General features: G+C 51.9%; 1 protein-coding gene across 1 annotated transcript; it reads left to right on the top strand.

Annotated features, from left to right (window-relative positions):
- Window positions 1-445: 445 nt before the first annotated feature.
- Window positions 446-4,247, top strand: LOC140913927 (homeobox protein SIX1). The gene is made up of 2 exons (XM_073350738.2): window positions 446-1,306; window positions 3,160-4,247. Exons 1-2 carry the CDS (start codon window positions 747-749, stop codon window positions 3,431-3,433), a joined length of 834 nt encoding a protein of 277 aa, XP_073206839.1. The 5' UTR covers window positions 446-746; the 3' UTR covers window positions 3,434-4,247.
- The last annotated feature ends 9,826 nt before the right edge of the window (window positions 4,248-14,073 follow it).

Genomic DNA, 14,073 nt, shown 5'->3' on the forward strand with positions numbered 1-14,073 from the left:
ATGCTTCCAGCCTCTCCCCCCGCCCCCCCTTCACACACAACCACCTCTCACCCTCCTGTCCTCCAACCCAAAGTTATGGCTCTCCTTTATTATTTATCATGCTCCATAAGCTATTCATCAAGCCGTTATTTATTCATTCCCAACATTAAGGTAATTAAATATGAGCTCACATGGAAGGAGCCGAGCTGAGAGGGACCAGGAGGTGGGGGAGGGGACGTTTTTAAGGGCTGTAATAATTGATTTGTGCAGAGATGAGCCCCCGCTCCCCTTAGGTGACACTTGAGACGGGGCTCATGTTGCAGGGCCCTGACGTGTCTCCCCTCCCGGGACGGCGCGCGGCTCCCCTCCCGGGCTCTCTCCCACACGCTCAGCCACTCACTCATCAGACCCCAGCCGCGGCAGCAGCTCGGCTCGCGGGCCCGGCCTCCCCGGCTCAGCCCTGCTGCCTTGCAGGCCGCGCGCCTCTGGCGGAGCCTCCGATAGGCGCGCGGGGGCGTCCAATCAGCGCGGCCCGGCCGCTGGGGCGCTTTAAGCCTGGCTGCGGCGGACGAGCCACAAAGTTCCCCCAGCAACAACCCGAGCATCCCACCCCGCGCTCGCGCCCAGGCCGGGGCTCCGCGCGCCCCCCGCCGCTCCGCCGCCGCCGCACCTGGGAGCGCCCGGCCTCGCGCCGGCCTCTCACCTGGCCGCTCGGGCGGGAGCCGTCCCGCCGCCTCCTCTCCGCAGCCGGGACCTTCGGCCGAGCCATGTCCATGCTGCCGTCCTTCGGCTTCACGCAGGAGCAAGTGGCCTGCGTGTGCGAGGTGCTGCAGCAAGGGGGGAACCTGGAGCGGCTGGGCCGGTTCCTCTGGTCCCTGCCGGCCTGCGACCACCTGCACAAGAACGAGAGCGTCCTCAAAGCCAAGGCGGTGGTGGCCTTTCACCGGGGCAACTTCCGCGAGCTCTACAAGATCCTGGAGAGCCACCAGTTCTCGCCCCACAACCACCCCAAGCTGCAGCAGCTCTGGCTCAAGGCGCACTACGTGGAAGCCGAGAAGCTGCGGGGCAGACCCCTGGGCGCCGTGGGCAAGTACCGGGTGCGCCGAAAATTCCCCCTGCCCCGGACCATCTGGGACGGCGAGGAGACCAGCTACTGCTTCAAGGAGAAGTCCCGGGGCGTGCTGCGGGAGTGGTACGCGCACAACCCCTACCCCTCGCCCCGGGAGAAAAGGGAGCTGGCCGAGGCCACCGGCCTCACCACCACCCAGGTCAGCAACTGGTTTAAAAACCGGAGGCAGCGGGACAGAGCAGCAGAGGCGAAGGAAAGGTACTTGCCCCTGCGTTTTCTCTCTTTTTACTCCCCTGCCGTGCGCTTTGTAGGGCGGCTTGGGGGCTGCGTGGATCTGTCCGTGGGGCGGAGGGGGGGGGGAGCCGGCCGTAAAGCTCCTGCATTTGGATGTAGCTGATGAACAAGAATTAGTCGCGGGGTTTTTTGGGGTGTGGGGGAGGGGGGTGTGTGTTTGTTTCAGCCCGCTTTTAGCGCGAGCGACGAGCCGGAATCGTGATCCCCACTGGGGTCTCTGTCCCGCCCCGGCACCCCGCAAAGCTCCGGGGTGCGGTGGGGGGTTGTTTTTACGGCGGCAGGGCACACCAAATGGGAAAGGGTAGCCAGTAGCTCCCGCAGAGGGAAAGGTGATTCCCGCATCTGGCTGAGGCTCTGCCCGGCGGTGCTTTAGGGGATATTGTGCCTCTGGCATTGAGAGCAATGCTCGGGGAAGAATAAACATCGGCTAGGCTGCGCGCTAACCCGCCAGATCACTCCCTTGGAGTCACTTTTTAAAAGCAAAAGCTGGGTTTCATTTCCCCCTTGAAAGTGCGGGCAGGAGAAAAACGGGTTGGGTATTTTTCGCGCAGAAGGCTGGGACGCGATTTTTATAAGGCAATGAGATACGCTCTGAAAAGTCTTCGCTCTTCCTCCCCGCATCCGGACCTATTCGGCTGCTCCCCATCCCCACCTGCCTAACGCCAAGGGTTAAATCCACTTCTAGCTGACTTCTGGAGACAGCTTTGTCACTCTTGCCTTTTGTTTCATCCCTTACCGCCTGAGCGGGGGAATGGGACTCAGGGAACTTTGTGGCAGGCAGAACAGCCAGGGAAGTAAATAAATAAGAAGCTAGGCATTAAGGAGAGAGCGTTTGATTCCCTGCCTTTTATTCACCCCCTCGTCTCTCGGGCCTTGGGGTTGCACTTCCCTCTGGCAGGGCTGCACTGTGGCAGGGGAGTGCAGCCTGGGGTCCGGAAGAGAACGAGAAATCCGAGAGGCTGTAGCCGAGAGTTTATGAAATTAACCAGGAGTGAGTCAGGGCTGAGACACTTTCAACCGCACACATAGATCGGGGGGTAATAGAAGCGTGAGGACCGCCTTGGGTGGGAAGGGGGTAACTAACCCCTGTGTGAATCGGCTCGGAACCACGTCTGCAGTTCGAGCCGGATTTCAATTCCAGCAATGAGCGTGTTATGAAACCAGGCCTCTGGCTCCCTCCCTTCGAGCACAAGGAAACTGGGCACAATGTGTCCTGCTCCCGCACTAATCTCGCTACCTGCCTGCTTGGTTAAATCCCAACTCCCCGTTAGCACCCACGGGTTTAGAAGGCTTTCTAAATATTTGACCAGCCACGCAAAGGGCAGTTTTTAATTTTAAAAAGCCCTTGTCCTCACCTAAGTGAACGTGCACATCAGTGACATGAGGTCGTGCAGCTGTCTAAATAGGCCCAACACGGCAGCTCCCGCGATGAATCCGGATTAAAATAGCAAACGCTCTTCATGGTGTTTTTGAATATCGGTGTGGAGTTTTATTTATTTATTTGTAAATAAAACGTTTTCTTCAAAACAGCTGTTTGTTGCGAGGTGACGCCCGCACAGTGAGACACGTTCGTTGAATAGAGGGGGTTTGATTTAAAGTTTCTCTGTAGTTTGGGTAACGCGCTACACTGATGCATTGAGGATGAGTTGCTAGTTTCCCTCGAGGCATTCGCGAGGGAGAACGCCGAAAGAAATGGCGCATCCACTGCTTTTTTCATGCCTCTTGGAGCAGAATACAAATTGAGTCTCGCTTTAAGTTGATGAGCTGCCTCCTTGTCCCTGCTTTGTAACAAACTGGATGCATTCTCTTTTTCTTAGGGAGAACACTGAAAACAACAACACGTCCACCAACAAAAGCAACCAGCTCTCTCCCCTGGATGGGGGCAAACCGCTTATGTCCAGCTCCGAAGAAGAATTCTCCCCCCCACAAAGTCCAGATCAGAACTCAGTCCTTCTATTACAGGGAAACCTCAGCCATGCCAGGAGCTCCAACTATTCCCTGAGCGGCTTAACTGCCTCTCAGACCAGCCACAGCCTTCAGGACTCCCTGCTAGGACCCCTCACCTCGAGCTTGGTAGACCTCGGGTCCTAAAACAGGAGCAAGCTGCCGTTACAGCAATGGAAACGGAGGTTTACCTCGGCGATAAGACACTCGATTGTAAATAGAGGACCGGACACGATTTTACAGCTTATCTGGTGATTCTTAACACGACTTACAACTCTCTTTTAAAACGCTCCCAAGGAGTCCCCTCTCCTCTCCTATCTAACACGCTTACAGCTTTCCCATTATTCTTCTCCAAGCAGCCAAAGGCAGAACACGGCGGTTCCCTGTGATTTTCTCTCACGATGTCCCTTCGAATTCAATTACATGTTACCAGGAATGACAAAATAACTGGATTTGAGTCAATTCGAAACAAAGTGCGGAAGATCCAGTCTGTCACCTACAGGGGGGGGGGGGGGGAGAGATCGATGAAAAGTCTTTCTGTAGTTGGGGAAATTTATTCTCATTTGAATTCTTAAGAACTAAAAGGGCGATAATCTACAAGGCCTTTTATTTGGGAGGGAGGTGGGAGGGGAAGTTAAGTTTACATTGTTCACATTTCGTGTTAACAAAAGATTTCGGTGTAGATTAAATTTTAAAAGATGCAGTATTAGAATAAAAAACAGTGCCTATGTCTTAAAGCAGATATACGAGGCAATTAGCTAGAGGAACTTCAATGACCATTAATAGAGCAAACATTCTTGTCTTTTTTTTTTTTTTTGTGGTGAACTTTCGAAATGCATCAATGTGACTTAAACTAAAAATAATAAAAAAAAATAATAACTACGGCTTCCTCGGAACAATATTTCTTATTATACCCTGACAACTTTCATGTCAATATGGCATACTCTTGTTAGCTTGCCCCTTGCCCTCACGCCATAGTTTGTCTTGCAAAAGGATGCAGAGCTGGAAGCTGGAGTATTTGTTACCAAAATTAGCATGTGCTTTCAGGTTTTTCTTTTCTATTGTACCTAAACAAGCCTAAATTAAATAACAATAATTAATAGAATACAAAGAGTATGATTTTCTTTGAAAAGATGAGTTCTGTCTTCTTATTCCAGAATAGTTCTGTTTTCATTTCAAATGGTTTAACTATTTCCTTTGCTGAGGGTTATTTTTGGCAGAAAAACAAGACAACAGGGCTATCTCAAAGAACTAGGTTGGTCCCACGCTGAATAACTGCTTTTTAAAAAAAGATTTGTTCAATGTTTATTTTTTAGAAGCATTGTTTATCCACTAGCTGTTTTCAGACACGTTCATCGTTATCTCGATCCTTCAGGGTTAACAGTCTTGCTGACAAGAGCATGGGGAAAGGACTGCACTGCATTTAATCGTAAGAAAAGGAAAACAATAAAAATAACCCCTTACGCTATTCGCTTGTATTGGAATGCAGACTGGATGCGTGGGGAACCTCTTGCTGCCAGATAAAGGGCAGAATTATTAATAGCAATAAATTTGGGGTGGTATTACAGGATAAACCTCTTGTAGGTTCTGAATTCAGCTTAAAAATTAGCAGGCTAAATGAACTATTAATTAAAAACCAACATGCGAGGCTCGCTTGTGCTGCTCAGGGAGGCCAGGGAGTTTCTCCCAGTGAAAGGCGTATCCTTCACAAGCTCAGCTTTCCATTCCCGGCGAATTTGTCTCCCTTTGAGCTAAAATGTTCTGCGTTTATCCAGGAAGGGCCCGCTCCTGCAGTTCGGAGCCGTCCCACTCAAACCAATGAGAGTTTTGCCCGAGATGCGGACCCTTTATAGAGCAGTTTGGCCTGAGTAAGGAAGCCAGGATCGGGCACTTCCCGGAACCGGAGCAATGCCAGGCAGAAGCCGGGCTGTTGCGGTTCAGCCAGTGAGTGGCAACACGGGCCCTCAGGCTGCTGACGGGAAAGCGCCGCATTTCCTGTGCTGGGCGTTTGAATCCCCATTTTTCTCTGGCTCTCTAGCCCTTCCTCTGTTCACTTGGGTTTAGCACTAATGATCCCAACCTCCCCTGTTAGTGTTTTGGATCATTAAGTATGTGTTTATTTAAGTCACTGCAGTGTTTACTCTCCAGGTCTTGGGCCATGGAGAAATGTCACCCTCTGCAGGAAGGTCTTTTCAGGAGGGATCTCTCCGCATTCTTCACATTCACTCCAAAAAAACAAACAGGCTGCCTAAAGATAGCTCCCAATGACCCAGACAGCGCTTCAAAGCTCCCCGCGGAAATCTCCCCTGCAAACCAGGAAGGACAACTCACTTCCATTTCTGACACAGCTCCCTCCGGCCCGCTGCTTTAGGGCCAGATTCTGCTCGTGGTTAGCACCGGTGTAAATGCCCAACCGGATGCAATTATACTCCGGTTTGACATCGCAGTGCAGAACGTAGCCCTTCGATTTAGCAAGCTATATTGCGAAGCTAGTGGGGCTGGTTTTTTTGTTGTTTTTTTTTTTTTTTTTGCACCTCAGTACAAACCACTACAACCCTCCATGGTGCCCTGGTCCTGTAAACTGCAGTGTAGAATCAGATCACATTGAAATGGCACGGATATTGGAAAAACTACGGCGATTCTTGCTTCTAAACCCAACCAGAGAGCTTTGCGCCGCAGCCCTACGCTTGATGCAAGCGCCTCGGTGCACACAGCCAATGATCAATCTGACGCCTTTCCCAGGCTCTAGTTGCCAGCCAACTCTGGCCTGCTGAAATTCACACCGAAGAGAAAACCCTTGGACCTACTGCCGCCTTCTCTTTCAGAGAACAGGCTGTTAACATAGTGCCCTTTTAGCGAGAGAAAAGTACCGGACAAGGCTGAAACGGATTAGCTACAAGGGCTGCACTTCACATCTCCATTTCTCATTTCGAATATTTTTGTTCAACGCTGTCTCCTTATAGGATAGTGTAGAACCATAACGATGACTATAATAAGCAATAATTATTCGATGGTCATTTATGGAAACATCCCAGCCACCTTTGCAAAGTAAAACTTAGTGGGGGGAAATAAAGGAAAACAAATAGCAAATCAATAGCTAGAGGAGCCATCCTCACCTACGCTTCTCGCTCGACCGACAATCAGCAGCTGAAGGCCTACCTAAATCTGCCAAAGAAACGGGTCAACACTTTCCGATTTCCCTTCATAAAGTGCCCCGTTCCGCTATTCCCAGTGCAGACCCAACAGCGGTTTATTGGAATATGCTCCAAGTGACTGGAAGCGCTCCCGTGCCTGATTTGACAGTCAGGGCCCAGCAGGTTTGTGGAGCTTGGTCGGGGACAGGCGCGTAGCTCCAGGGGTCCAGTTTTAGAGGGACGTGTGCTTCACCCAGTTCATATGACCCATCAACACTGGGCTCAGTTTGGAAGGAGGCAGAGCTGAGCGAAAGGAAGGTCAGAGCAGACCGAAAAGTGCACACGAGCATGTATGTATGCGCGGGAGTCGACCCTGTGCCTTTAAGCAAGACGTGAATTCTGGGCAGGGGTTTGTGTGTGACACACAGAGAGCTGTGTTGGAGGACATAGCTGGGACGACCAGCCCATTTGCTCATCGGCCGATGACGATGCATTTGTAGTGATTTGGGGCGCGATGCTGATTTCAGAGACACCTGCCCTAATGTGCAGTAACTCCCCTGAAATCCGCGCAACCCACACCAGCCCCTGGCCCTTTACACGATAAACACCCAGTTAGGCCTGTACCGAAACGCAATTGGAGAGAAAACCTGGATTTGTGCTGGAAATGGCCCAACTTGATTATCATACACATTGTAAGGAGAGTGATGACTTTAGCTAAGCTACTGCCAGCAGGAGAGTGGGGTAGGGGGAGGTATTTTTTCATGCTTTGTGGGTATAAAAAGATCTTCTACACTTTCCACAGTATGCATCCCATGAAGTGAGCTGTAGCTCAGGAAAGCTCATGCTCAAATAAATTGGTTAGTCTCTAAGGTGCCACAAGTCCTCCTTTTCTTTTTGTAACTGGAGCGGTTCTCAGTTGCAGTTAGAGGATTTATGCAAGAGCTAGGCCGCTTTTCAGCTTACAAAATCCGCAGCAACGCTGCTGCTGGAGAAGAGACGCCCCCCTCTTCCTTCCAGGGAAACAGCTGTTGGAAGCCGGGGTGCGCCTGTCCTTGGTACCCCAGCCTACCACCCCTCCCCTCCCCACCTCCCCAGCCCATCTCGGTTACTGCTGGCTGCTCGGCCTTGCAGGGAGCTGGTAGCGCTGCCGGCACGGGGCCTGGTGGTGGCACAGGGAGGAGGACTGTCGGGTTTCACTGCGGACACAGAGAGATGGGGCGGTTTGTACTGTCGCTTAATTTGGACTCAGCCAAAGCCTGCCAGCCTGGCGGAGGCAGAGCTCCCGGTGAAGTCGGGAGACACCGCTGCAGGGGTTCCCCTTTAATTCCAATTGCCTGGATCGGACCAGGATTTTCCCACCCTTCCCCTCTGCTGCCCGGGGCTTGGCGGTGGGACCTTGCAACGCGCGTTGCTCCTAGACCTTAGGCGCCTTCGCCCTGGCCGGGGAGCTCAGGAGGGGGCTAACAGCATGTGCGGGGGGCGCCCCTCCCTGACTTCACTACCTCGGGTTGCAGCCCTCCGACCGGCTGCCCCTTCTCCTCCACTGGGAGCTGCCGCCGGGGATCAGCTTTGCGCTGTCCGTGACTGCGTGTGGCCAGGCTGGGCGAGTCCAGAGGACGGTTCCGCTGGAGGAGCGAGAGAGTGGGCCGAGCCACCTCGGTGCGCCCTGCAAATGCGGGCAGATTGGTGGGGCAGCCAGGCCCGGCCCCGTCTTCCCTGCCGGGGGGCTGGGACCGGCCACGGCCTTCAGCTCCCTGCAGCCCAGGAGCTGGGCGCTAAGGCAGGGGCGGGCCTGGAGGCCAGGCTGGCTCTTCCTTGGGAGCACCCGGGGATGCTGCAAACCAGCCACGTGGCGAGCTCTCCTGGGGCTCGGCACGGCCCCCGACGGCTACCTGGGCGCACGGGCAGGGGTCCCCCCTCAGCTGCCGCTGGCAGGGGCATAAGGGGCGAAGGGGGGCACGAATGGGCAGGCCAGGCCGGGTACGGCACTAGCCAGTCTCCTCGGAAACGCCAGCCGGGCAAGGGAATGACAGGGGCCTGCAGTCCCGAGGGAGCTCAGCTTGCTCCCGATCCGCCGCGCGGGCCCACTCTGTGCCAGCCGAGTTCCCGCAGGTGGCTGCTTGTGCCACCCCCTTGGGGCGCGTTCAGTCTATGCAGGGCCCGGCTTGGGGACCCCTGGCCGCCTTGGAGCGCTAATAGGGCGGAGGGGGACCAGCTGGGGCGCCCCTTTCCCGGTGCCCGCAGCAGGGCGGGTTTAGCTCCGTTGCCTAACTCGGGGTAAAGCTACACGTGCCTTGTCTTTGGCCGGATCGCGAGTGGGGTTACCCCCTTCCCCAGTGAAGAAGCGGCCTAAGTCCCCTGGGAGAAAACCTTTGGCTCCCAGCGCCTTTCGTTCCCCCAGCGCCCGGGAGCCTTTGCAGCGAGGCCGCGCGGACTCAGCTCTGTTCCCAGTGTAATTCCTGGGCTCCTCAGAGATGGGTGACAATGACCCCATCCACCCTCCTGCCCTGCCTCCAGCCTCTGCGGGAGACTCGGGTCCCGGAAGGTTGCCCTGGGGGAAGGAGGAGAGTCAGCCGGAGTTTGGGGGAGTGGGTTTAGCCAGGCACCGAGGATCGGGCTCTGCAGTCTTGGGAGGGGGGATGGCTTTCCGTGGCGGGCTCCCCGAGCTCCGGGGCTGATGGGCTGTAGCTTTACCACACTCACGCCTTCCCCGACGTGGGCTGAGGGGCTTCCTCTCTCGCAGCCCTGATTTGGACAGACAGAGGGGCCCGATCCTGCTCCCAGTGTAGCCAGTGGCAAAATTCCTAGTGCTTTCAATGGGAGCAGGATCGGGCCCAGGGAGCAGGATCCCCAGGATCGGGGATTTCTTAGTTGCACCTGTGGCCACCTGAAACCCGTTTGCCCTCTCCCGGCCCGCCCTGCCAGCAGCTCCCTTTACTGCGTTTAATACAATGGGGTCGTTGCACGAAACTCCAAACCCGGGGAATCCGTTTAAAGTAACCACAGACTTTGTCGCTTATCTACGCAGCCTTGACACCCCAAAAGCGAGACGTTAGGAAAACGTGGCATAAATCGTACGTGCGGTTGGATGTGAGCAGCTGTTAGTTGGAAAATATTTAATCGGGGGAGACCCTGGGCGAAGCGATTGGGCAATATTTAAGGAAAAACTGGGTAAAGCCGTGTCTGTCTATAAACTGCACCCCTAACTTGTTCAAAAGTGGATTTTCTAGAGAATCCACGGGTTCCTATTGAAGGTGTTGTAGGTCTACCCTTCTGTAGGAAGCGACTGCTTAAAACCAATGATCCATCTACATCGGCGAACAAAACACCTCGAGCTGGTTGAATACCGTTTTTAAAAAGCCCTTTAAAACTATCATTTTCCTTCTTAGAAAAGTTGGGGGACACGAGCCAGCCCCGGAAGGGCTGTTACCTCCTTGACTCGGCCGAGAGCTGGGGTCCAAGCCGGAAGAAGACCTTAAAAAGCGCCCTGAAATCACTGGGAAGCTTGAGCTTTCGGAGGATTAGGCCCTATTGAAAGGGAAACCCAAGGAGAAGTTGGAAGCAGGTAGCGAAGGCTGACCTGTTAGCAGTTCTGGCAGACGGATTTATCGGGCCAAGTCCAGGGGCCGGAGCACTGATTTTAAAGGAGATGCGCCCCTGAAATCAACTGGGATTTTAATTCAAACCCCACGGCCGGCTAGGCTCCCATGGCTTTCCCCCCGTCCCAGAGAGAGAAATCCCTCCCGCAGAGCTCCAGGGGCTCTTTGATGGGGTGGGGAAAATTCACCGGACCTGTTAGCAAAGAGATCCACGAAGCTGCAAGAACGGCTTGGTCCCAGCCAGCGGCCCCAAGCAAGCCAAGCCCAGACTCAGAAAGAGCCCGATCCTGGAGTCCTGCCCGAGGCGAGCCTTCCGGGGGCTGGCAGGGGGGCTCGGAGTGAGAACCAAACCCAGCGGAGACACAAGCGGAAGACAGGCAGGGCGACCCACTGAAATACAAGCCCCCTGGCCCGTGCTTATTATGCTTGGGGCAGTTTCGTGAGACGGGTCTCGGTAGCCCAGGGCACTGGACGGAAAACATTGGTAGCAGAGAAAAGCAAGGCAAACGCTACCCGATCGGGGCGGATTTCACCTCATCTGTGAGCTTTTGTTTTAAAATACATATTACTAGCCAAACGCACGTCAACACACATTTGGGGCTGACAACCTTCCGATCGGGTCACTGCACTCTGACAATCCTCGAAACCCAGGTCATGACACAGGGTCCCACCATGAGGGGTTTCTCTCCCCTGGCTCCCTCCGCGGTTACACAGGGACTGAGCATCCACGCGGATAGACAGGCTTTAATCTGGTTTCAAACAGCTCGAAAGGAGTCAATTCCCGGCCATGGAGCTCAGCCTGTCCACTTGCCTCGCTTCCTCCGGGCACTAGTTTACAGGAGTGGTGACTCTCAGGGGACAGTCATAAACACAGCCGCGGTCCGTCCACAGGGGACCCCTTGCTGTCTGGTCCAATCCAAACAAGCATCCCCTTTTCTAGCAAACCAGGCTCGATGCCTGTGCAAAGACTGAGACTGGCTGCAAACCGTGTCGCTGAATTGTCCGTACCCGACTTGGATTCCGTCCTGTTGCTCCCCCCAATCTGTTTGCCACCTCGCTGTCTGTTTATTGGTGCGACTTGCGGCAGAAGCGCCTGCAAAATACAGTTTTTAAAAGGGCAAGGAAACGCTGATAGACGCTTTGGAGGCCCAATCTCCCTACTCCCCCCCCCCACTAAAGTCAAGGGGAGCTTCTGATGACAAAGGAGGGCAGAAATAAGTGAACCGTCCTCAACTCAAGAAAAATCAAGGGGTCTTAACATTTCTGGAACGAAGAAGTAATTAAACATGTAAGCAGAGGAAGTCTTGCCCCTCTGTACCTGTGTGGTGAATACTCTACACCCGTACAAATGCTGGGTAAACATGATATGCTGCCTTCTAAAGCCAGGTTCTTGATGTGGATGTTATATTGCCCAGGGCTTTAGCTCTGCACAAATAGCTGGTCTAGGGAAATCAGTGAGGGGAATCTATAACCAATGGCTATTTTCAAAATAAACAGACTAGTGCTTAGTTCATATAGAAAGCAGGATTGTCTTACATACAGTTTATCTCCTGCCTAGAAAAACCCTCCTGTTCCAAAACCTCCAGGCAAAGAATGACTGTATAGCTCTCACCACCCTGCTCTTTTAAAAGACAGTCTTTGATTTGAGGCCCCTAGCTGCTGCAGCTTACCCAGTATTGGAAATATTTGTCGTTCAGCTAGGAAACACACACACAGGCTAAAGTGTGACATTTGCTCAGCTAGAATCTATTTGCAAGCAAGTTCAAGATTAATCCACAGTTTCAGCTCATAATACAAAATAAAATAATTAAAACCCTACTGACAGTCCCCAAAGAACAGCTCTTATGATGAGAATTACTTAACAAAATACCCCAGGATTTGGGGTTACAGAAGAATGAAAGAGGCACAAGAAGTTCAGCTGAGATTAGCCATTGTTAAAAGGACATTGGATGATATTTTAATTAATTAATTTTATTATAGAAAAGAGATATGGCTGATATTGGGGAAAATCATTAAAATACGCCCCCCTTTACTCAGAGAAAAGCTTTTGTAATTATTTCCCAACTACTTTGAAACAGAGACAGGTATAAATAGGGGAAGCCATACCAGGGAGCAGAGAGGCAGAGACAGACAGGGTAGGGAGCAGAAGCAGAGGCAAATAGGGGCTGACAGGCCAGGGAGAAGATTGTTCCCTCTTTTATTTCCACACCACTTCACTTGGCTGCAGTCTGCAATTTTTTGCTAGCTCCTGTCCACACACTGAAGTCCCAGCAAGTATTTCATAGGCAGGCCACAGCCACCTAGCACATATTGTTTTCTCACCTTGCTCGTCTTTGTTTTTCTACAGGCAAGAAGGAGTTAATTTGATTTTTTAAAACAGATTTCACACTGTGTGTGGGTCAGCCAAAAAGGAGAGGAAATGGAGAACAGCAAAATGATTAATTCTACCTGCTTTTCCCATGAGCGATCACCTGCTTTCGGGGTCATGAATAGCAGGTAGCTCTCTCAGTCTCCAGCTCTGAGAGGCTCATTTGTTTGGTGACAGCTGAGTGACAAGACCTGAAACCCGAGCTCTCAACTTTGCCTGATGTGTGGATAAAACCCTGGATGTTCCCTCAAACATTTCAGGAAATGAAAGTTGTAATGTGATCCCTTTTGCGCCCACATCTCCCCCAGCAAACACAAAAGCTCAAAGGAACCTTCTCAGATTAAATTCAGCCTGGAGATGATGGAAGGAAAATGGAGAGCAGGCTGAGAAAGCTGGAGCTGGCAGGCTTTTCTTCAGCACTTATTGGAAATGTCTGCCCAAGCAGGGATTTAGAAAGGTCACCCATTTCACAAGTGCTTCTTCCTCCTGCAGAAGCATACCTTGCTGCCTGGATTAAAATGGCAACCTCTCTTCCAACTATACTAGCAAAGGTTTTGCGGGGTTGCATGTTCAGAGCCGTGAGCATGAAACTCAGTATATGAAAACAAACCCAAAACCCACCACCCACATTTCATTTACTGGGTCACGGTAATCATGGGTCAGGGCATCATTCATATTCTAAACCACGCCACTAAATTTTAATCATACTTAGCACTGAATGTGTTCAGAAAATGTTGCCATTATTAACTAATAAATCCTCAGGAAAGCTGTGAGGTAGGAAGGTATTAGTATGTCACTTAGCATAAGGCCAGAATTTTCAAACCTGGCTACCTAAATTCGTATTTCGGCACCTACTTAAAAACAGGATGTTCAGAAGTGCTGAGCATTGATGGCAATGGCACACACACGTGCGCTATACCTTGGAAAATCAGGCCTTTTTATTTAGGTGTCTGCATATGGATTTAGGAGCCTAATTTTAGCCCCCCAAGTTTCAGAATGTTGGCCTTATTGACTTGCTCAAGATCACACAGGAAGTGAGTGCCAGAGCCAGGATTAGAACCCTCCTAACTTCCTCCCTTGGGTTTAATTCACTAGATCATGATCCCTTTAAAGAGACATTCAGGGGTTGCTTGGAGCATTGTCCATTTAAAAAATAAGTTATTTTATACTTAAGACTGTGGGTCACTGCACACCAACACAGAAAACACTGCACAAACACCGATGAAACCTCTATACTGCACAGGTCTTAGGTCCTTATTCTCTATGGCATACTCCAGCTTTATGACAGTGTTACTGCACCCAACGGGAGCAAGATTAGCAGTGCAACTCCACTGGACTTGCTACCTAGGCTCTCTTTACCTATAATGCATCGACAGCTTTGTATCTGAAGACTGACTTGCATGGGATAATTGTGCCTCAGACTCATACCTTGTGCCTCTGGTTTTGCTTGTTATGTAGAGATGTCTATCTGAAAGGAGCATTCTCACACATCTTCCCAAATTTTGCCATCTCGCACAATTCACTTTGAATGTGCATATTGTGTGCAGTCACATGGATACCAATAGGAATAGCACAGACACATCCATGGCAGGATATGGCCACCCTATGAGCAGAAGTAAATCTCAGAGGGCCAGATTCTGATACCCTCACTTGGGTTGAACCCAAAGGGATTTCTTATAGAGCACA

The sequence above is a fragment of the Lepidochelys kempii genome, chromosome 6 (genome assembly GCF_965140285.1).
Source record: "Lepidochelys kempii isolate rLepKem1 chromosome 6, rLepKem1.hap1, whole genome shotgun sequence".
Classification (NCBI taxonomy): domain Eukaryota; kingdom Metazoa; phylum Chordata; order Testudines; family Cheloniidae; genus Lepidochelys; species Lepidochelys kempii.